This window comes from Hipposideros armiger, unplaced genomic scaffold (genome assembly GCF_001890085.2).
Source record: "Hipposideros armiger isolate ML-2016 unplaced genomic scaffold, ASM189008v1 scaffold_43, whole genome shotgun sequence".
Classification (NCBI taxonomy): Eukaryota; Metazoa; Chordata; class Mammalia; order Chiroptera; family Hipposideridae; genus Hipposideros; species Hipposideros armiger.
The window spans coordinates 2,726,049-2,748,114 of NW_017731393.1; the positions used below are offsets into that span (position 1 = coordinate 2,726,049).

General features: G+C 56.0%; 2 protein-coding genes across 3 annotated transcripts in view; one reads left to right on the forward strand and one right to left on the reverse strand.

Moving 5' to 3' along the window:
* Positions 1–86: 86 nt before the first annotated feature.
* On the forward strand, positions 87–2,797 carry LOC109381037 (uncharacterized). 2 transcript variants are annotated; one of them, XM_019639250.1, is made up of 3 exons: positions 87–219; positions 981–1,031; positions 1,969–2,797. In XM_019639250.1, the coding sequence occupies exons 1-3, from the start codon at positions 109–111 to the stop codon at positions 2,509–2,511; spliced, it is 705 nt and encodes a 234-aa protein (XP_019494795.1). In that variant the 5' UTR covers positions 87–108; the 3' UTR covers positions 2,512–2,797. The 2 variants fall into 2 exon arrangements, with proteins under 2 accessions (XP_019494795.1, XP_019494794.1); XM_019639249.1 differs by lacking the exon at positions 87–219 and having other exon boundaries at positions 669–1,031.
* Positions 2,798–4,151: 1,354 nt separating this feature from the next.
* The window catches only part of DYNC1H1 (dynein cytoplasmic 1 heavy chain 1), a 71,464-nt gene continuing 53,549 nt past the window's right edge, over positions 4,152–22,066 (reverse strand). The window contains exons 44-78 of the mRNA XM_019639264.1: positions 21,773–21,906; positions 21,146–21,260; positions 20,888–21,049; positions 20,585–20,799; positions 20,280–20,484; positions 18,950–19,123; positions 18,744–18,863; positions 18,433–18,553; positions 17,028–17,223; positions 16,457–16,574; positions 16,161–16,376; positions 15,289–15,501; positions 15,048–15,175; positions 13,242–13,395; positions 12,636–12,782; positions 12,390–12,540; positions 11,977–12,230; positions 11,755–11,889; positions 11,575–11,669; positions 11,231–11,405; positions 10,980–11,055; positions 10,192–10,352; positions 9,971–10,082; positions 9,813–9,873; positions 9,604–9,727; positions 9,355–9,468; positions 8,149–8,319; positions 7,745–7,962; positions 7,549–7,652; positions 6,431–6,642; positions 5,896–6,049; positions 5,397–5,539; positions 5,082–5,250; positions 4,733–4,860; positions 4,152–4,513 (exon numbers count right to left, since the gene is read on the reverse strand). Coding sequence (XP_019494809.1) covers positions 4,385–4,513; positions 4,733–4,860; positions 5,082–5,250; positions 5,397–5,539; positions 5,896–6,049; positions 6,431–6,642; positions 7,549–7,652; positions 7,745–7,962; positions 8,149–8,319; positions 9,355–9,468; positions 9,604–9,727; positions 9,813–9,873; positions 9,971–10,082; positions 10,192–10,352; positions 10,980–11,055; positions 11,231–11,405; positions 11,575–11,669; positions 11,755–11,889; positions 11,977–12,230; positions 12,390–12,540; positions 12,636–12,782; positions 13,242–13,395; positions 15,048–15,175; positions 15,289–15,501; positions 16,161–16,376; positions 16,457–16,574; positions 17,028–17,223; positions 18,433–18,553; positions 18,744–18,863; positions 18,950–19,123; positions 20,280–20,484; positions 20,585–20,799; positions 20,888–21,049; positions 21,146–21,260; positions 21,773–21,906 — 5,304 coding nt within the window. The 3' untranslated portion in view covers positions 4,152–4,384. The remainder of the gene's footprint in view (positions 4,514–4,732; positions 4,861–5,081; positions 5,251–5,396; positions 5,540–5,895; positions 6,050–6,430; positions 6,643–7,548; positions 7,653–7,744; positions 7,963–8,148; positions 8,320–9,354; positions 9,469–9,603; positions 9,728–9,812; positions 9,874–9,970; positions 10,083–10,191; positions 10,353–10,979; positions 11,056–11,230; positions 11,406–11,574; positions 11,670–11,754; positions 11,890–11,976; positions 12,231–12,389; positions 12,541–12,635; positions 12,783–13,241; positions 13,396–15,047; positions 15,176–15,288; positions 15,502–16,160; positions 16,377–16,456; positions 16,575–17,027; positions 17,224–18,432; positions 18,554–18,743; positions 18,864–18,949; positions 19,124–20,279; positions 20,485–20,584; positions 20,800–20,887; positions 21,050–21,145; positions 21,261–21,772; positions 21,907–22,066) is intronic.

Genomic DNA, 22,066 nt, shown 5'->3' on the forward strand with positions numbered 1-22,066 from the left:
CCGTTCCTTTGTGGTCAGCCCCTCCCCCCACCCCTGTACCCACTGACCTGTGCTTTGTCCCCATGACCTTGGTATTTTTTAGTGACAAGTTCGTAAGGGGCCGGAGCCATGGCTGGGCTGAGGCACGGCCGACCCAGCTGCATCAGGGCAGCGTTCAGTGCGATCCGCACCAGGACCCGCTTCCAGAAGAGGCAGGCGGGTGCACTCCATGGCTTCCAGGTGCTCTCCTGCGCATAGCTCTCTCCCTCTTAAGGGGGGTTGGGGGAGACCCTGTGTGCCCGAGACCAGAAACCCCTGCCCTGGGCTGGGACCTTCTTGGTGATCGTGGTTCCTGGTATCATCCTTACAGGTCTTTCTCTCTCCCCCCAAATTAGAGGTGTTCAAATTCCTGTCCTTCGGGAGTCTTTCTTTTGATTAAGAAGAAACAGAAGAGTTGCTTTTCCCGCAGCCTGGGTTTAGTGGGGAGGGTTCTAGAATATCCGATGCCAGCCCTGGGTCCTCCCGAGGGACCCTGAGCAAGGCCCGGCCACATTCTGGGCCTGCTTCTGCCTCAGGAAAGGAAGGGGTTGGGGTGGATGGTCCAGTGTCCTCCATGATCGTCCAGCTTTGGGTCCAGAAGGAGTGCCAGGGTGGTGTGCAGGATCGTTGGGGCATTTTGGCTTCTTCCCAATGTGATGGGGCTGACCCAGCTGCCGAGCCTGTCTCCTCGTCGCATTCCTGGTTCTCCTTTCCCTGTTTGCAGCCGCCCAGGTTTGCATTTTAGTCCCTCAAACCAAACCTCTAAGGGGTCCTCTGTCTCTGCTCAGGCTCCTGGGAGAAGCTTCTCCTTGTCGCCCACCCCGCCAGGGCCACTGTCCTTTGAGTGTCCGGTGTGGCGGAGACCGCTGGCATGGGCAGTGGGCACCCTTGCTGTCTTGCTTTTGAACACTAAACTGCTGTCTTCCTCAATAAAAAGGATTATTCAAGTCTTTTTCCCTCAGGTCTATCACAAAAAGAACCACATGGACTTCGTTGAAGGGATCTGGAGAGAGGTAAGTTACAGAATGAGCCAGGAGCCACTCTTATGTAGGAAACGGTGGGAACCCTCCCAAAACCCAAGTCCCCTGGGGCCAGCCAAGGGCCAGTCTTGTCAGCAGAGCTTTCTAAGGAGAACTGTTTCGGGCCTGATGTGTGGACTCTTCTCTGCACAGTAGTGTTACCGTATTTTGGGGAAAACTTCACTTTGATATTTAAATTGTTTTTCCTCTTTCAAATTAAAAAAAAAAAAAAGACTGAAAGTAGTTTGCCTGGAGGATTGACAAGACCATCGGTTTGCAATTAGTCAATTTCAAAATTCATCTTAATCAAAACTGAAATCAATCTCAGTAATCAGTTGAGGTGTGGTTACTACCTGGTCTCGTGGTGTTTTAAGACACCAGGTGGCCTTGAAGAGCAGGTGTGCGTGCTGGTAAGTCACTCTGACTCAAACCCGGTGAATAATGTCCCAGCCTGGTACCTCTTCGTTTGTAAGAACTGACCCTGCTGGTTTATTTGCAGTGTGAAACGGTTACCCACCCCACCCCACTCGCACCCCCAGTCTGGGCCTTGGTCAGGGAGCAGGACAGGGCCGAGTTGGTCCTTCACCAGGGACAGGACGCCTTGACGCGGACATTGGGAGGAAATGGGCTCAGAGCCCCTGTGGTGGGCCGGGTGGTGTGGGTTGAGCCGGCTGGGTCTGCGCCCAGTGCTGGGATGGGGCCCTTAAATGACAGGGTCCGGGCTGGGCCCCCCAGCGCTGCTGGACCCTCAAGCGTTTTGGGCGCCGTGGGCTATTTGTCAAATGCATTTTTAAAGATTTATTTGCAAGGCAGATGGTGCAAAATTTGCCCACATCAGTGATGAGAGAAATAACCTGTGCAGATAGGGGGTGCGTTGTGCTGGACCCCACTGCTGGGAATTTTTAACCGGCTCCAACAATTCTGTCACCAGTTTTTAGATCCTTACGGTGATTGGGAAGATACCCCTGGCCGTTCTGCCCACAGCGTCACCAACTCTTCTCTGGGTCATGTGACCGGTAACTTGCCTTTGCACATGCCGAGGTCCCGGAGTCCAGTTCACTCATTTGACCCGCTCTCACGAGCCCGAGCCCTCGTCAGGAAAGCTGCCGGCAGGGCCCCCTCCTCCCTGGAGGCCACCGATGTGGACATGCAGCCCGTGGACATGCAGCCCGCAGGGGCCGGCAGCCCTAAGGCAGGGGCCGGCAGCCCTAAGGCACGCGCGTCCGCAGCCCGGCTGTCTGGGTCTCCAGAAGGCCTGAGAATGATGGAGGAGGACCGGGGAGCACCCCTCCCTGCCATGGAGCCCCCCGAGACTGGCAGACGCACACAGGGCAGAGCCAGAGCGTCACGGCCACCACCCAGACTTGGGAGTGAGAGGGACAAGGGGCCCAAGCTCTCACTGTCTAAGAGGAAACTGGAACTTTTACTCGCAGAGCCTGAAAAGAATAAGAGAAAGAGGCAGCGTGCGGCTTAGACCCAGGTGAGTGGTTAGGACAGGATGCCGACAGCAGAGAGGAACGGGGAGATGGACGTGGAAAACAGTGCTGTCCCCTCCCCACTCGTCACGCTGCTGACGAAGCAGGGATTTTCTGAGCAGTTGGTTTTGGCTCGGTCTGTGGGCAGGATCGTGGTCTTGACGTGGTAATATCTAAAAAATGGGTGTCATGGGTGGCTTTTGTGCTTTTCCCAATTTCAGAGTTTTTCACTTCCCAACAGGTATGAACCGAGCGACATTCTGGAGTTGGTGTTAGCGCTGGGCGGCTGGGCCCCCCTCCTCTGTGGCCGCTGTCCCAGTGCCAATAAAAGGGGCTGCACCCAATGACCGTAGCCACTCGTCCCTCCTGGTGGGTGGGGGTGGCGGTGACATGGCTGGTGGAGCTGGCCCCTTGGGCGACTGCTCGTCCCTTCTGCCAGCTCTGCCGGTGAGGACAAGCAGGGCTGTGGCCACTGTCCAGCCTGACCCTCCAACTGCAGGGCAAGTGGGGGTCCCAGAGGTGGGGGTCCCCCTCAGGCCCATGGACTGAGCTGTGGGTGGGGTGGGGTGCGGCTCAAGGAGGCCCAGACCTGGGCGTTGCCCCCCGGGGCGTTAGGTAGGCCTTGGGCATTCCTTGTGGGGTCCACATGGCAGCGCTGGATGGGGTAACCCCAATCCTGGACCTGCGGTGATCTGCCCCAGTCCCCCAGTGGCCGAGTGTCTCGGTGGTGGCCGGGGGGCCGGGAGCAGGGCTGCTTCTGCTCGTCGCCCTTGGGGCTGGGAGCTGCCCTGTCTTCCCTCTGACTTTGTGCTCCGGCACCCTTGCCCATGGTGGCCTTTCTGTGGGCTCTTTGTCATCGCCAGGGCCCGGTCCCAGCTCTTCTCAGGTGAGACTGCATGCCCACTGTAGAAATGCTAAGAATCCTTATTTATTGCTTCAGAGAAAAACATTTAAAATGAGCCCCAATGTTCAATGGAATGCAGCTTTGGACTGCAACCAAGCCACCGAGGGACCCCTGGTGGAACATTCCAGAAGTGGGTGAGGAGCGGGCTGAGTCTAGCTCAGGCCTGGGGACGTTTGGAGCCTGGCATCTCACAGAATCCCTCGGGGGCTGGGGAGCAGAGCTTGACCGTCCAGCCAGGACTCAGAACATCACTTGGCTGGTGGCCAAACACGGGTCACACAGGGCGGGTGGGGCACGGCTGGCCCAGCAGCAGCATGGACAGGTTTCAGCACGGGGCCTGAGGCCTGAGCTGGTCACCGGTCAACCGTTGGAGCTCTCACAGGCCCCGAACAGCCAAGGCCTGTTTTCCCAGGGACCCCACGCCCCTCAGGTTCTACAGGAACTACTGGTCTCTACTTGGCGCCACCCCAGGCTCGGCAGGAATGAAGGTACCAGGGCGACGGGATGGGCGGCAGAGCCGGACCAGGGCGTCAGCACATCTGGGACACAGGAACAGCGCCAGGTCCCACCACGAGGGCTGCAGGCCGGGGCGCACATGCTACAGGGTCGACTTGACCCAGGACGGGCCAGGCCCTTTTCTGGCCGTTCCCATGTCCCTGAGGGGGCCCAGGTTCTTCCTTCTTCGCCAGTGGCGAGCTCGCAGGACCAGTGCGGAGACAAAAGGCGGGAGCCGGGTCATGCTTAGTGTTTTATTTCATAAAACAAGCCATGCTATCGCCCTTCCAAACACGTGCGCGGTCCCTCCACGTTCCGCCAGTCCCAGCTGTCAGGCCTCCTTCACGTTCCTCCAACCTCGAACCAACGACTTTCCTTCGACAAGTCCAGAGCTTCCAAACGTTTTAATAATGAATAAATGTTAAATATTGCATATTATCATTACAGAAAGGGGGAGCTAGAAAAGTTTAGTTTCACTCTGTGCAGAGGACTGCGACGCCACGCTCGTAGAAGCTGCGAGGGTCTTCCTTGGTGGCGATTTCAAAGTCCACCGTGAAGATGAGGTCTGCACGGGTGAAGTTCAGGTAGACGGGTAAGGTCACCTAGGAGGAAAGGCAGAGGCTGATGGCTGATCAGGGACGTGAGCCACCCGCCTGACTGAGAGGGGCGGAGGGGTACAGGGCTTTGTGGCAGAGGGCAACGCGCTTTCTCCCAAGAGATGCCCGTTTATAGTTACGGGCGGAACTTGGGGGTAGGAAGGAGAGATGACTGAGGCGGTGCCCACAGCGTCTCCCTGCCCACAGGACAGGGGTGCCCCTTACCACACTGGCCTTTTTCTCGGCGTTTGTCTGCTTGACCCAGCGCAGCTGCGTCAGTGGGAGGACGGTGGAGATGGCATTGGAGAGGGAGAGCTTGTTGTTGCTGCACGTGGCCCCCTGCAGCTTCAGCCCTGGGGGGAGGAAGTCACACCATCGGAGTAGGAACAGCCCCGCGAACCCGCCGGCCTCGGGGCTCAGCTCTGCTCCCGCCATCCATGCCCCTTAAACACCTCCAGGTGGGCGCCCTGTCCAAGGACTGGCAGGGTAACCTGAGCGGGGGTGCCGGCCGGGTGCAGGCGGGGCCGTGGGACAGAAGCGGACAGTGGGCCTGGATCTGCACAGTCCAACTCACCAGTGACTCCAAAGCTGCAGGCGTCGAGGATGGCACTCTGCGAGGTGGTGACATTGACCTCCAGGCACAGCTCCTCCAGGGACCAGCTGTTGGCCTGGGCCACATACTGCCGGGTGGCGGTGATGTACGCCTCGGGCACAAACAGGCCGCCCAGACACACGTGGATGTTCTGTGGGAAGAAGCAGCCAGTCAGGGGCGAGCCCCACCTGCTCTCCCAGGTCAGACCCGGGCCTCTGCCTGGCGCCCCAGCTGCTGCCCCCAAACCCAGGGCAGCTGCCAACCGCCACCGGGCTTCTCAGGCACTGCTGCCACCACCTTTAGCTCTTTGGCGCCGCCCGACGCAGCCGCCTGTGAGATGTTCTGCAGCTGTTTGATCCTCTCGCTGAAGTCAGACACCCACTGGATGACGGTCATGCCGGCAGGCACCGTGTAGTGTGACCAGCTCCGAGGCAGGATCCCTGTGGGCGGGAAGGAGGTCCCGGCCGGCGTCAGAGACAGCCCCCGGCGCAGGCTGGCCGACCCCTCTCACGTCTGCTCCACACTCAGTCCAGTGTGGCTGACCATACTCGCCCCAGTGCCACCACAGCTACCCACTCCCATCACACGGCTCTGCCCTGCCCCGCCCCTAAAAACTGCAGCAGTTGCATAAAGATTTTAGTAAAAGGAAAAGCAGCTCTTCCGGCATTTCTGAGCCTGCGCCCCAGGGAGGGCCCCGGCTGCCGCTGGAGGGACGACTGCAGCGGGACCGTGCGGCCTGGGGCATGTCAGCGCTGAGGACCCGCATGCACACCCGGCACGCAGCCTCACCGCGTACCTTTCACCAGCTCGTTTATGAGCGTGCGCAGGTAGTTGGTCTGCTTCTTCTTCCCTTCACACACTTGCACGACGTCAGCCAGGTCCTGGCGGACGTCCTGCAGTAATTTCGCTCCCATCTTCACTTCTCTCTCGAAGAACCTGAACAGAGGGTCCTGTTGTGCGGACAGAAGCCCGTGGAGGGGACAGTTTAGAAGAGGCCCTGCTGCAGCCAGTCAGAGTCACCCGACCTCCAGGAGCCCCAGGGGTCCCAGCCCATCCGGGTTCCCACAGCTGCACCTGAGCCCGGCCCGGGACCAGACCTCGCAGGAAGCTGGCCGGCAGCATCCGCAATAACTGCAGGGTCTGGAAAGCCACTGAGCCGGCCCGCGGAAGAAGGACCACCTTGTAGGGCGGCGTTTCTGGTCACTTTGATGAGGGCCAGCCCTCTGCCTGGGCTCAGGGGAGCCCCTGCGCTGGGACTCTGCACAGCTCACCCACCCGTCCATATTGCTAAGATCATCTAGGGCCCATGGACACTGGGGTAGCCCAGCCACCTTGATGTTGTCCACCGTCCGTTTGAGATGGCTCAGCGCCTGGGGGATGAGGTGCAGCCAGTTGGAGGCGGTGGTGTGCAACGTCCTCATCCAGGCGGGCCGCCCGTCCGACGTGGAGTCCACCCGCGCCTTCTTCTCGGTCTCCGCGTACGCCAAGTCGTCCTCGTCCTCCAGCACCTGCATCTTCAGCATCTTGCTGATCACGTCCACGCCTGGGCCGCAGTTGCACCAGCAGTCAGTGGGGGAGGGGAGGGATGGGCAGGAGACCAAAGGAAGACTTAAGTGGAAAGGCCACAGCACGCACGGACCCACAATGTACCAAGTGGACAGAGGACACGGCCTGGCCAGACAGGCAGCAGTTAGAGAACAAGTGCCACCAGACCAAGTCCCGACTGTGGGGCCTGGACCAGCAGCCTGAGATGCACAGACCGGAGCGAGGCTTCTGCGGAGCAGCCCGAGGGACGGAGGGGCTCAGGGCGTCCGGGCCCAGGTTCGGGGCCATCTGCGCTGGGGACTCATGGCTACTTCTGGCCAGGACCATATGAACCACGGGTGGCTGCCTGTGCATTGGGGGCCTTACCACCTGCTCCCCCTCAAATGCCTGTCCCTGCCTGTTCGGGCTTTGGTGTGGCTGCCCTCACCCTGTCCCCGTCCCTGAGCCGTGTGGCCACCTGGAGGCCGGACGGCAAAGGTGTGAGCTCAGACCTCAGGGCCTCCGCGTGGGCCAGTGACCTTGGCAACCTGTCAGCCCCAGGCTGCAATGCCGCTCTAAGGTGGGCCTGGGTGTGACGTCCCAGCAGAGTGCTGGCGTTGACAGAGGCTCAGATCATAGTCACTATAGTTCTGAGGGGGCATTCACAGGGACACAACTGCTATTCTTAACACCAGGCACTCTGCACCCTTAGAAGAAAAATGAAACTATTTCTGAACGTAAGATGAAAACCTATAAAGCAATTTCCAGACCTCGTTTACATGAATGTCAGGCCTTTAGCCCAGAACCGAGCCTGTGCTGCAGCAAACACAGCAGGTGGCGCTGGTGAGTTTCCTCGCCTCCCAGAGTACATGTGTGAGGAGCAGCTGGTACCAGGAGGGGAGGTTGGGGGTCTGAGGGTACTCACCCTGCGTGGTGAGAAGCACCCTCTCGGCGTTGTTGGGCAGGCCCAGCCAGGATGGTGTCTGGGTGTCGGGGAGCAGCTCCACCCACTGCACAAACTCCTCTCGCCTGTAAAAGAGCACATTTGGAAATGCTGTCCTGCACGACGCCGGAGGCTGCCCGGTGGGCCGTCCGTGGTGGTACGGGAGGCAGGCTCGTACCTGATGCCATCTGGCATTTGAATGTCTTTGTGCCCGTCGACCTTGCAGGCCAGCTTAAATTCACTATCGAAACTCTTCGTCGTGAACAGCCGCTCCAGGAAAGTGTTGAGCAGACGCTGGTCAAACTCATTGTCCACTCGCCCGCCATAGATGGACTGAGCCATCAGGGTCTTTAGTGCGGACCATGGAATCTTATCCGGAGAGATGTTCTGCCTCCCCTGGGTGGGGGGACATGCAGGTAAGTGCGAGTCAGGGGCCGGCACAGCCTGGCTCCGCCCACAGCCTCTGCCCGCAAACCCCCCTCTCAGAGGTGCTTCCCCACCCGTGTAAATCGGCACACGGCCTCGTGCCACCTCGTTCACGTGTGCCTCCCGCCCACCTGACGAGGCACAGCCCACACTTGCCTTTGCTGTGTCATCCAGCCACGTGTCCACGGTGTCGCAGGCCGACCGCAGATCAGACTCCCCGAATTCATACTTCTTTGACCACCCCAAGGGAGCGTATCGTAAGCGTTCTTGGATAATGGCGTGGAACCAAGCCAGCAGGAAGTACAACCGAGCACGCTCGTTGGGAGACTGGAGGAAGAAAGTTATCAAGGACAGAATCAGCAGAAAGCAGCGTCCTTCTTCTGAGAAAACAGAGTGGATCCTCCCTGAGAACCATCGCTTTAAAAAGAGCTCCTGCGGGCCAACTGAGCGGCTCAGTTGGTAAAGAGCTCGCTCAAGAATTTGAGCTCTAAGCAACAGTGGTTCGATGCCCGGCCCGAGCTGAGCTGCCGCAGAGCTGCCGTAAGGTGGCAGGATGGCTCAGCTAAAAAAAAAATAAAATAAAAAGAGCTCCCATGTCTAACATGAACCACCCCGCACTTCAGGGCTTGGCACGAGCAAATTAATACAAATGTTAAATGTGATCAGGAGCACTGCTGAGATACATTATTCAGCCAACAGAAAATTATACAGACTTTTTTCTAAAAGGGTCAGAAAAGGTGCATTATAGCACAAAGTACCGCTGGCCCCTGAACAACATGGTTTGAACTGTGCCGGCCTACTGACACAGGGATTTTAGTTGGCCCTGTGTCCCCAGGTTTTGCACCCGCTGATCAGGCATTCGACTATGGGCATCGATCTACGCAATTTTATGGGGGGACTTGAGCGTCCATGGAGTTTGGTGTCCACACGGCCTCCTAGAGCCAATCCCTGTGAATACTGAGGGATGGCTGAAGTTTTGGGAGAGTCAAAAGTTACCCACAGATTTTTGACTGCATGGAGGTCAGCACCCCTAACGAGGCGAGGTGTTGTTCAAGGGTCCCCCTCCCCCTGCCCTGCAGCCTCGGCTTTGGGGTGGCCCATGCTCGGGAACGGGGGGTTCTGAGGCCTCTAGTCTAGGATACACACCTGGGTTCAGGCTAGAGCTTTACTGTGGGCGTGTCTGCTCACCCGGGAGCCTGTCACGCCCCTGCCACCAAACACCTGTTCACCAGAAGGAAACTGGCCTGCAGTTCAATGAAATTACCCATACAACTAGCCGCGCTAGTGGTTCTGGGCAGCGCAGGGCCCGTGTCTGGATTCAGGGGCGGGATGCCTTTGGGGAGACACAGCACGCGGCCTGACCTTGCAGATCCGCGACACAGGGATGCTGCTGAACGTCCTCAGCATGTTGGCCTTGACCCCCGGGGGCGGCTCGAACACGAAGATGCGGCCGGCGCGCAGCAAATTCACGGGCACCTGAGAAGACAGCGCCTGTCACCGCTCAGCCTGCCGGGCGCTTCAGCACATGTGCACGCATGATACATGCACGCACCCCCATTCGAACACCAAGAGCCCCGGCAGCACCGAGAGCGGCGCCCCGCGCCGGCCCACCTTGGGGTTGATCTCCATGGTGAGGAAGAGTCGGAAGCACGCGTGTGGCTGCAGCGAGTGCAGCTTCTTCTCCAGCTGCATCAGCCACCCCGGGGCCAGGTGGACGTTTTTCAGCATCACCCACCTGCAGCAGAGTAAGAGCCAAGGTGCCTCAGGCTCCCATCAGAGCTCTCGGGGCCACGGCTTTCCGAACAGACACACAGGCCTACCTGCCCGACTTCACGGCTGTGTTTATCGCCTTATCAGCTTGGTTGAAGCCTTCTGCCGAGCCTGGTGCCAGAAAACTCAGAGTCAGCACGGCAGGCGCAGACCTCAGGGCCTGGGTGAGTTCTGGGGGCCGCAGCCCAAGAGAGATCAGCCACCTTACCGATTGCGATCGAAGTGATCTGCGTGTTCTGCTCGGCCGCGAGGTCCTCCACGTGTCCGCTGGCATCATACCCGGGCACCGAGCACATCAGCACGGGAGTGTTTGGCTTCACCTGCAGAGGGAGAGGTCGGGTTCGGTCCGAGCGTCCGGCAGACAGCATGTACCCGTGAGGATCGGCGAGGCGAGCTGAGGCCGCGCCAGGCTGCAGGGACGAAGCCCACCTCGGTGCCCACGATGTGGGTCAGGTCGAGCGGCTGCTCCATGATGGACATGAAGGACTCCCCCAGGTTAGTGGACACGAACACGTGGGCCATGGCCAGCAGGCGGTCGGGGCGGAAGGCCTGAATCAGGAGCAGGCGGTGGACGGCTTGCCCAATGGGTGCTGAAACGAGGTCACGCCAAGGGTTGGGGGCTGGTGACAGCACAGACTGTGAGCTGTCCCTCTGCCTGGACTGTTCTTGCTACGAGCCTCTGTTCAGCAAACACTCGTGTCCGAGATGCAGCTCAAAGGACACTGCCTCTGGTCCTCTCTGCCCCCGGGAGAACCGCCACCACCTCCTGTGTCCTCATGAACCCTCTGGACAAACCTATGACAACACCTACTGCTTCTCTCTCTGTGGGAACAGTGGCAGTTACTGATTTTATGGTTCCTGCAGGCAGGACACCTGAGCTCTCAGGAACATCAGTCAGCAGCCATCACTGTCCGCCGGCAGCCAGGCGGGGCTCATGTGCCTCTCCCTCCTCTGGGGGCGCACCCGGGGCCAAGGCTAATGCTCAAGGGCTGGCCAGGGCCTTCCTCGCTTTCCTCTTTTGGTCTAGTTTAAGCGTGAGTCGGGATGGGAATTAGGAATGCTCTGCTCTCCCGCTTCTAGCCAACTCCGCAAGTTTTCACACAGAGAAACTTCTCGCAGGGAGCGATTAGTTTTTGGCAGCGCCCCTTCTTCCAGCAGCGGACCCCACTTGACACGTGGGTCCAGAATGGCAACACGAGGGGGGGCCGGGGGCTTACTTGCAGGGGCTTCTTCATTCCAGAGGTACGGCACCGTCTGCTCTGGGGAGCTGCTGTCCAGCCAGATGCCAAATTGCTGTGGAGACAACAGTGGGCGCGTCACCACGGGCTGAGCCCATCTTTGTGGGCACAGAGGGCGGAACTAGTAGATGTTCGACACGCATGCACACACAGAGGTTCTGGGTTTCATACGACATGTAATTCCTCGTTGCCAAGTTCCTGGGGAAAGGAACGTGCAGAAGAACACCCACCTCGTCGGCCTGAACCTTTGCAATCAGATCCTTGAAGGCAGGGAGACAGCTCAGCCTCACAACCGCTTCAGCCTGCTCCACAGTCAGGCCCCGGATCTCGGGCGTCGAGCCGGCACTCAGCACGATCTCCTTCCCTCTCAGGAAGTGCTGGAACTCGGCATCGTACGTGGGCTCCCTGTGGAGGGGCAGCGGGCGAGCTAGGGCTCTTACACTCATTTCCACTGACACTGAACGCGCATAATGACTTGAAGGAAAACCACAAGTTATGCTAACACGAAATGATTGCGGGAAGCCCAGAGAGCGCTGCCGTCTAGGGTGGAGGGGGGCAGGGCGGCCAGCCTTACCCAATGATGCCCTTCAGCTTGATTCTCGCCAGCAGCATGGCGAAGGTGATGTGGTCCTGGTGCAGCATGCCTCTGGCCACCCGGTTAAACGCCACCTGGGGACAAGCCGGAAACACTGCAGCTCCTGAGGAACTGGCCCCGCATGGCCCTCCCCGGGACCGGCGAGCGCTGGCTCCGTACCTGGAAGAGGTCCTTCGTTATGATGGACAGGCGCTGTGTGTGGTCTGTGAGGCCCTTCAGGTTCGAGTTCTCATACAAGACATTGTGATAGATGTCCAGGAAGAACTGCAGAGAGTACTGGTACAGGAAGTGTATCTGAAAGGAGGTGGAGGGTGGCGGCCATGAGCTCCCCACAGCTCAGTGCCAGGAGCCTTCGCCCGCCTGGGCCACCCGCACGGTCACCTGTTTCAGAGACTCCATGGTGAAGTAGATACTGCTGCAGGCAGTGGACAGTGGCAGGTACTGCTGGGACACGGTCTCCACTTCCTGCATCACGATGTCCGTTTCCTCGACCTTTCTCGTCACCTCGGCCGCCTCCCTCTTGAGGTTCTCCAGAGTCGTTATGATCGTGTCGTCATCCAAAATGCGCCCTTTCACCTCGTTCAGAGCTTGTAGCAGAGATTTCTCTAGCTGCCGTAAACGCAGCTGAAACTCCCCTTAAGGGATCAAAACATCCAGAGTCGGCTGTAGGACTTACCTTCTCTCAAAAGGAAAGCTGTCTGAACAGCCTGACATACACGGGAACATCCAGTCCCTTAAAAGTTCAGCCTCCTGACCGCACCCAGAACCTACAAGCCACAGATCCAGAAATGTACCTTGAAGTTTAAGAAGATCGGAGCGTTTTTCGTCCACATCAGGTCTTTCCGCTTTCAGTACTTCATTTAGACATTGGCTTTGTAAGCTGCTACGAGTGACCGTGAAGTTGACAAAGGTGACCCGGGAGCACAGATCTGGCGGGAACTCAACCTGCCAGGAGGGGTAAAAGGACAGTCTGCTTTGTTACTGCAGCTGCAACACCCAACACCGCCACATTGTCACACATGCAGTGCCTCGTTGCTTACTGTTGGATCGCGGGTGGACAGGAAGATGACAAATGATGGCGACAGGTCTATATCCTGGTCACCGAGGGTAATCAGCACTCTCCCCCCTGTTCTCCGGACCTCACGGTTCAGTACTGGGTTCAGAACTGGATCGTAGCTTTCCACATCCTGCAGTCACAGGTAAGATGATGGTTAGGTTTTTGCAGTGTCCAGTGTACAGACACTGGCTTCCGACTCCCGACACACCTTCCCTGCAGCACCCAGCGTTCAGACCTGCACCGGCCACGTTTTCAGTTCCGTTCCTTGTTCACCCTAGTCACATGCTGTACTCAGTGTGGCTCCCATCCCGACAGCACAGACTAAATGTGTCCATCCATCACTGCACAAAGTGCCAGTAGATGATGGTTTAGACTAAGTGGAATTTTAAGTGCCAACGCTGCTTTTGTTGGATTTATTTTTTACAGAGCAATCTCAAAGCTTTATCCTTGCTTTGGTATCACATGAAGTCTTCCAAAGTTGAACTACTGCTTTGTATTATGTAATTCAGATTTCACATCAACCGTGTTTGAAAAAGTCCAGAAACGGCCCGAAAGAATTCCCTCTCGGAAGGATGCAGGTGGTACACACCTGCACCAGGAGGGGGTTACCAAACCGCAGGGCACTCTCCAAGTTCTTCCTGAAGGCGTCGTCCAGGAAGCTGGTCCGCGTGATCTTCCGGTCCTTGTACTCATTCATGATGAACTCTGTGGCCTGTCCCGAGGGGTCAATGATCAGCGGGTACCTAAGGGGAGGCGGGAGAGCTAATGAAGAAGCCGCGGAAGCAAGAGAACGCGGTGGGCAGGGCCCCGGGCGGGCAGGGGCCGCCCCCACTCAGGTGTGCCTTCACACTTCCCAGCAGAGGCTGTCGGACTGAGATGCTTACTGCTACAGTCACCTTTCTGAAGAACGTCTGTGATGAGGAGTAACTAGGTCGCAGGCTGCAGTTACCTCTCTCTGGAACACGCATGGGGCCCCCTCGCTCAGTGGCCTGCCTGTGCTTGTCTCCAGAGGCTGAGCGCACTAGGTTAGAATTACTGTTCTGTGCATCACTGACTGCCCTTCCAGACAGCAACCACCGTCGATGCTACAGCAGCACTGGGACCTGACAGTTACAGAGTTCAAACTGCCAGGGCTTCTGGCAAAGTACAGACACTTCATTTCATCCTCACAATAACCTAATAAAATAGGGCTGTTCACACCCATTTTTACAAATGAGGAAATGAGGCACGGACAGGCTGAAGTGTTCAGAGTCACACAGCCAATTAAAAAGTTTTAAAACATCACACACACACACACACACACACACACACGCACGCACGTGGGCATATGGTGAGAACCAGCCCCATCCTTTGGTCCTGTTTCTGGTCTGTCCGAGTGGAGGTTTAGGGGCTTACAGACACGTGTCCAAAGGGGCACACCCCACCCCGCTCGGCACCTGCTCTCCTCACTCTCGCTGCTGGAGTGCCCTGTGCACACAGGCTCTGTGCGAACGGCCCGGTCTGTAAGGCCTCCCGGCCTCCCACTGTGGGGATGCACACTCGTGTTAACTGGCCCATAATGAGGGGCGCCTGAGGCACTCCCTGTCTTCTGCGAGTACACACTCCATCCTCAGGAACCTTCTCAGATCTGTCATTCAACGTGTGTGCCGGGCTATGGACTCAACAGAAGTGTGCACATTTTCCACTGAGACGAGCCAGCCCTGCAGACTACTGGTGGAGTGACAGTCTCACCAGCACCATCTGATGGGATGCTGAGCTGCTCATGGGACCTGAGGGTTTGCTCATAAAAATCAGACACCACCAGCGAGTGCTTCATCTTCTCTGTGTCACTGGAACAGTGGCATACAGCAAGAGCTCAAAAGCTCCAATACATTTAGGTGAGGTTCAAAAGAAATCTGGGGTCCATTTTGTTTTGAAAAAAAAAAAAAAAAAGGAGAAAACCCCCAGGGTGCCTGGGTGTCAGAGCCGCCACAGAGCAGGGTGACCTTCACAGGCTCAGCCCTGAGGACTCCCCTTGACCGGCAGTGTTGGTCAGCTCACATCCATTTCTTACTCTGGCCCCTTAAACTGAGAAACAGGCAGCAATGTCCCCTTGAACTCTTTCGAGCTGAATATTTTCAGTTCTAATGTGAGAGAGTGAGTCTGTCTTACTGTCCAACCTGACATACAACCCTGACAATTTCAAACGGTTACACCAAGAACATTCACTGCAGAACAATCCCGTCAGATGGAGTAATAACAGGAATCCCGCACGCCTCACCAGGAGACCGCGCGAACAGTGTCAGCACTGCACGCCCACTCCCGATTTCTGTTCCTCTCTTCTAAGGTGTGTTTTGAATAAAAATGAAACTGGGATTGCTGCCCATAGAAACTTCTATCTAACCTCCCTCCATACCTGTTGAAGCGTTTCAGCATGATCGCATTTTCAGTGCACAGGTCGTCTGCAGGTAGGGAGCTGGCCTGCCAGCGAAGACGCTCGTCGGCGTTGGAAAGGTACTCCGTCCTCGCAATGTCTGTGCGGAACTGAGAGAGTGGGGGGTTGGCCGTCCTGTCCCGGTGTCTGGTTAGGCCAAGTTTCCCTAGCACCGTGTGGCTCACACCCGCCTCCCCTTCCTCAGCTCCCTGCAGATCGTTACCTGGATATTGGCCTGCTGTAAGTGATGGGACCAGGTGGTAAACAAATTTTGACGCATCTGCTGGTCAAAATAACCCGCGTAGGCAATAAACGCCGCTGACAAGAGACAGTCCCCAGCGATGGTAGACATCTGGTTTTTGAAAGTTTCACTTGTTTTTTCCCATCGCTCGCGTTCAGCAGACAAACTCTTCAGAAGAGCAGTGCTCCGGTTTACCTACAAGGAAGACCCAACAGGATTTACACAGAGAAGTGCAAATGTGTCCCTCCACATTGGGAGCAGGGTTTGGGGCGGGCTGGAAACAGAAACCCACTCAGGCTGTTCACAGTCCTGGAGATGGGGCCCAGGTCATCCATAGCTGATGACGACACTTAGAATGTAGTCCGCGCAAGACAGTGCGGAGATTAAGTGTCAGCCTTGTGTGTGAGCAGAGATGGGCAGGAAGAAGGAAGAGGTGGGAGGAACAGCCGGTGAGGGCTGGCCTGCAGGGCGGGGCGCTGGTGGCAGGGGTTCGAGTTTTCTGAGGTTTGACAAGGAGTGAGGGCATGAGCGATGGAGGTGGTGATGGAGACCCTGACAAGGAGCCCTCAGTGATGCCACTTAAGAAATCAAGGCCAGAAAACAAGCAGGTTCAGAGCTGGCGTGGGGGCGGGGACCTCACTGGCCTTAGGCTGCCCCATTGGTCCCTCTCTACACGTACGCAAGGCAGTGTCATCAGGACCCGCTTGGATGTCACGGAGCTAACTGGCTGTGAAGGCCATGGTACGTGCGGCACATGCTAATGTGGAACCCGGCTTCACCCTATGGGGCAGCGAGCACAGCATGCGAACTTTGGGGAGCCAGCCGCGGGCCGCAGAGGCCCAGGGCGCGCTTACTTTTGCTTCGACGGCAGCCAGGTCCGCCTTGATGGCCTGGGCCTCGGAGATGAGCACGGCGTACTCCTCCTTGTAGCGGGCGATGCTGGCCTCCAGGTCCCGGATCATCTGCTCGACCTCGTTGGCCTTCTGCTGGTTGTCCTTGGCGTCGTCCTCCAGCTTCTGCAGCTCGTTGCGCAGCGGCTCCACCCGCTTCAACATGTCTGCGTAGTTGAGCTGTGCAAGGCGAACGGTAACTGTTATTCAGGGACCAGACAGACAGCGTCGCCCGCGGGAGCCCCTGGCCTGCGCGTTACCTGTGCGATCGCCCATTTCACCATGGGGCCACAGGCCAGGGAGGCCCGGTTCACAATTTCATAATTGTAGCTCGGGTTGGACATGTAGTTTTTCTTCATCTTCTCCCTTATGGCATCACTGCAAAAGAGGGGTGCATTTCTAAGCATGTGTAGGGCAACAGTAAAGGGGCGCTTTTAGGAAATCAAAATGGAAAGTGCAGTGACTATGGAGATGAGCCAGGCTGACCCTTGCTCTGGATGACAGTGGACACTGCTGCTGAGGACTCGACCTTCCAGCCTCTCACCCCTCCCCAGGCAGGACACAGACTAGGGCCAGCTCTGCGGCAGCAGGCGGGTGGCCCTGCTCTGACCGCAGCAAGGATTCGCCTTGCAGGGTTAAGGGATCGGAAACGACTGCTAGGAATGTGGGGAAGTCATCTGACTACTCCAGGTGCAAAGGGCCTGGAAGGGCATTTGTACAACGAATGTGACTGACGCTGCCTCCTGGCATCTGATAAACAACAAGGCCGGGACGAAAGGAACAACCGCCTGACACCCGGACAGCCCTTCCACACCCCGGCCGGCCAGTCACCTGATCTCCTCCGCGGAGAAGTTGACGATGGTGGGGATGAAGTTCTCCCTCATGATGACGGAGCGGATCTGCTTCCAGTCGGTCGTGCTCTCCCCCAGCAGCAGGCAGATGGACTCGAGCGCCAGCTTCACGGCCGCAGGGGGGTTGGCCATGGACCGGACCTCCACCAGGTGCTGCTTCTTTATCGACTTCACGGCTGAGTGCGGCGACGCGTGAGAGGGTGGGTGGGAAGAGGACAGTGGGGAGGTGAGAGGGGACCGAGCCATGGCAGGCACTCTGACTCCAGTTAGGAGAGGGACAGCTGCTCAGAAGGTCTAAGCAAATGGCAGGGTTTCTGTCTGAAAACCCCCTGGAAGAGTTTAGTAGCCGACCCTTCTTACTGTACTAAGGCCAAGCTGCGACATTCCATAAAAAGCAGGATGTGACCTTTGAAAACGTCTTATAAGTTCTTCATGCCTTTACCTCCAGAAAGATTAAAAAACTGTTTTTAAATGTAATAACGACACAGCTTTGGGTTAAGCATTGTAACTGTGCATTTCACGTAATTCAGAGACGCTTTCGATCTGCCACAGTTTAAAAATTGCCTGACTGGCTACGTGCAGATGTGGAATTAACAGTTCTGACACAATGGCCAGTGCCTTCCACAAGCTGAAACGTACAGCTTTCCAGGTTGAACTTTTATTAAAACGCTTTTTAAGGAATTACTCAGCAGGTGAGAACTAAATTAAATTCTCCTGTAAACCCAACTCTGAATCTATAGTTTGGATGGTGCCTTTTAATTCATCTTGTGGTGCAACATGAAAACTACACATAATTAATTAGGTTATTTGAAACAAGTTAAACACTAATGGGCAGGAAGGGAGCACAGGCCGCTCTTAATTATTGTGCAAGCTGCCAACAAAAATACGGTGACAGGTACCCTACTTCTTTCTACAGCACGTCCCAGGCATATGCCGAGTAGAAAAGGAACGAGAAGTGACTGTCATCAGTCCTTACATCAGTAATCACTGGTCACGATGGAACCCTCTCAGAAATGACTACAAGATGGTAACACTGCATACTTCACAGTATTTCCTGGTGAAGCTCAAGTCAGGGGTTTATAAACAGAATATTTAATTGTCACCAGATTAAGAAAAAATACACAAAAACGTATCAACATATAGCTTATTTTGTCAATTTTCTCTTTTCACCCTGGTCAAAGTGGACTCGCTGTACAGGACCACTGCTTTAAGAGACGAAGACAGTCTTAAGTGTGTAGCAGAAGCCTTTAGATATTCACCAATGAGGCTTTTGGAGGCGCACACGCCCGGGACCTGGGGAAAGCCATGTTTACTCTCCTGAACTCGCCAGCTGCAAGGGGAAAGCATCCTTTCTAGGCAGCAGACCTCCGACAGGACGTACGTACCATTCTGGGCCTCGATGACAGCTGGCTCCACCTTGTCAAGGTCTTCTTTGACGCTCATTTGCTTGTCTGCAATTACTTCCTGCTGCTTGTGCAGCTGTTCCTGAATTTCTTGGCTCATGACCTAGAAAGGAAGGATGGCTCAGCCCTGGGTAAGCATGGGTTAATCTGCCGAGTAAACCCTAGAACACCACCCCTCACCCTGCTCCCATCGGCCCCTGTCAGCCCATCTCAGGCAGCACTTCCTGCTCTCTCCTCAGACACAGAAAACGCCCAGCCCACATGGGCTGCAGTTCCTGAAACAGAAGAAGCACCTTTTTCTTTTCGGCCTCTTGCTGGTCCTTCACCATCTTTTTCAGCTTGTCGTTGGCCGCCGCGTTCTTTACCTCCAGCTCTTGGCTCTTTATTCTTAAGTCACGACGCAGCTCTTCCACCTGAAGAACAGAAGCCACTTTAGACAAACAGAAACGGAGGGACCCCCCTGGGCCCGCCCCAGGACGTGAAGCTGAGGCTGGCGTACCTGATCCACTGTCTCTTTGATCTTCCTGAGCCCCACATTCAAGTGCATCTGCTGCTCCTCCAGCTCGCTGCGCTTCTCGTTGAACAGGTTGGCATAATGGTTGATGAAGTCCAGGTAGTGTCGAGGCGTGATGGCCATGGTCCTGCCCCCTCGCTTGGCGAGCCGAGCGTTAGCCTTCCAGAAAAGGAAGTTAAATCTGTCATTTTCAGGACATCCTCTGTGATTTTACCTCAAGTAACTCTAATTGTTCTGCCTGCTGGACCTCAGTGTGAAATGGCAGCACGGACCCTGCCCGCAGGAGTCAAGCTACTAGAACTGGGGTCTTAGATCTCAAAAGTCCCATAAACCTCTAAGCTTTCTCCTCAAATTTCTCTATGATGAGGAAGGTGGTTATGGCAACCTCAGAGATGTACTTCACAGGAAAAGGCTCCAAAAACTGGTAATTACCACGTAAATGTTAGTCGTGCCCCCTCCACTTACTGCTCCCTTTCAATGGATACCAGCAAGAGAGGGGCGAAGCAGAACAGGCTCAGTGTCACCAAGTGCTCTGGTCCCCTCTGCCTGAAGGGAGATGTGATGCGGGGCCATCGGGGATGAGGCCACAGAGGAAGCCAGGAGGATATGGGAGAGGCCGACGGGACACCCACAGGCTCCCAGTGGGTTTTACAAAGCTTTTCAGATGGGAGCAGACTGGACTTTTCTAGAGCAAGGGTCAGGGAGCCATGCGCGGCCAGCAGGTCAGACCCTGCCGTGGCCTGTTTCCAAGCATGACACGGTGGTGGCAGCCATGCCCACACATGGCTGCAGGGGCTTCTGTTCCAATGGCAGAACCCAGCAGTCATGCCAGACGCCTGTCTGCCCACATAGCTTGAGCCATTTATGGGAAAAGGGTGCCGACCCCTGGTCGAGAGGACAGGACAAGGTACACGGCAGCAGTGAGAAGAGAAAAGCAGAGAGCACTTTACAGAGGAAGAATCAACAGGGGCAGGAAAAGGGCCGGTGACAAGAAGAGTGAGGTGTCATTAACAGGTAAGAAAATAGGAGAGATGCCTGTCTCTCGCAGGTGATGGCACAGTGTCAAACACGAAGTACTGCAGGGTCTACTTCTAATGTCAGTTTAGGTTTACTTTAGTACAATGGTTACTGTTGGCTTTTCCTGATCTCAAAATAGAACCCACCTGGGCCGGCCGAGTGGCTCAGTTGGTTAAGAGCTCGCTTAAGAGTTTGAGCTCTGAGCAACAGCGGTTCGAGTCCAGCCCGAGCTGAGCAGCCACTGAGCTGCCAACAGGTAGCAGGATGGCTCAGCTAAAAAAAAAAAAATAGAACCCACCTGGTGAAGGGTCTGATGAACAAACACACAGCTGTTTACGATCGCTTCCCGATGTGATGGTGGCTGCGGCAGTTTGTCATACACAACTGGCATGTAATCGGGCACGATATAATTTGGCTTCTCCAGGTCCATTTTACTTGTGAATTCCTTGCCAACTTGATACAGTGCTTCTGTGGACCAGTCTCCAAACCAATTCAACACACACCTAAGAAGATGCCCACATCTCAGAACAGCTACCAGGAGCAGGGCTGCCCCTGGAAGGAAGCCTGCGGTTGGGACCCGGAGCTGAGCGCAGAGCAGCATACCTGTTGAAAAGGGCCGGGGAAGTGGCTGCGCGGTCCTTGAGTCCCTCTGAGGACGGGTTCATGGTGAAGACAACGTGGAGGTTGCGGATGACCTGGCTGGTGAACCACTTGTACAGCTCCTCGTGCGAGTCCAGCATCAAGCCCTCCTTCTGGGCGCCCTCTTTACACTGGGTCATCAGGGTGGCGTACTCGTCTCCTTCGAAGAGACCGGGGACCTAGGAATGAGACAGCACTCTGCCTGACTGGTCCTCGTCACCCAATGCCACGTAACATGTGACACAATGCAACACATCGCTGACTCACCTCTCCATTGGCTAGAAGCGTATTCATTCGCTCCAGGAATCCAGAATCTAAAACGTTGGACTCGTCCATTATGAAGGCGATCTTTTCATTTTTACAGCCGGAGCGTCTCAGCACTGTCCGCAGATCCTCATCGAAGTCCTCTCCTGTGTATTTCCTGTGGACCTGTGGGAACATGGCGGGTCAGGCCCATGCAGGCACAGGGACACCTGCACTAACCACGAATCCTTGCCTGGGTTACGAGGCTACGGCCAGACCCACCTTAATCTGGTACACGCTTAAACCGTTCATCCAGGCCACGAAGCGTGACAGGGTGGTTTTCCCCGCACCACTGACACCGATCAGAAGCAAGTGGCCTTGAGGCTGGCGGAATATTCTGAAACATGATCAGAAAGGAGAGATTTTAAGGCTTTTATGCCGCGTCCTCTTTGACACTCATGCCCTGAACTTTTTTCAGGACTCAGTCTACAACATTTCTAACGTATTTTCACTTCAATTTGTACATCAGACATTTGATGAGCAATTGTTATTTGCCAGGCCAAGGGGGATGCAAAGAGCAGTAAGACATGGGCCTGTCCTGCAGACACTCAGATGACACGAGGCGGACAGACCCAATTCTAGCAGGAGGCTGAGTGGCTGTAACCATGGTAGGTATAAAGTGCTAGGAGGAGCTGAAGGAAGCTCTTAGCGGGAAAGTTTTGAACAGTTAAGCTGGACTTAGAAAGCAGGAAGAGAAGAGGGGAGTCGCTTGGCAGAGAAAGCTGAGGAGGAGGTGGCAGGAGGTCTGTCAGGAGAAAAGCACGAGGCCTGGCATGACCACCCCCAACCCTGAACCTAAATCAAGAGCAGCAGAGGCGGGAGGTGAGGCTGTAACAACAAAATGCCCACCGGTCAATCCTGAGCACGTGGTCTAATACTTCATTAAACAGGACCAGAGGGACGTCCAGCTCTTCTTCATAGAAGACTTTCAGCCTCGCTTTGACATAATCTCTTAGCTCTTCTTGGTCTACTGGGATGTAATCCTGTAGGAAAAAAGGTAAGACCCAAGTTACTAAGAAACCGTCTTAGTTATTAGACCAAAGTCGGTTATATTTCCATATACTAAGCAGCTATTAAAAATGCAACAGAGGGCCGGCCCAGTGGCGCGATGGTTAAGAGTTGGTTTGGGATGCCAGAGGGCCC

What these genes read in the sequence shown, in the direction of transcription:
- LOC109381037 (XM_019639249.1), top strand. Translation starts at nt 675, where the DNA reads ATGGGGCTGACCCAGCTGCCGAGCCTGTCTCCTCGTCGCATTCCTGGT. An exon ending in TTGAAGGGATCTGGAGAGAG is followed by an intron (nt 1,032 to 1,968) that starts GTAAGTTACAGA and finishes TTCTGTCACCAG; the next exon opens with TTTTTAGATCCTTACGGTGA.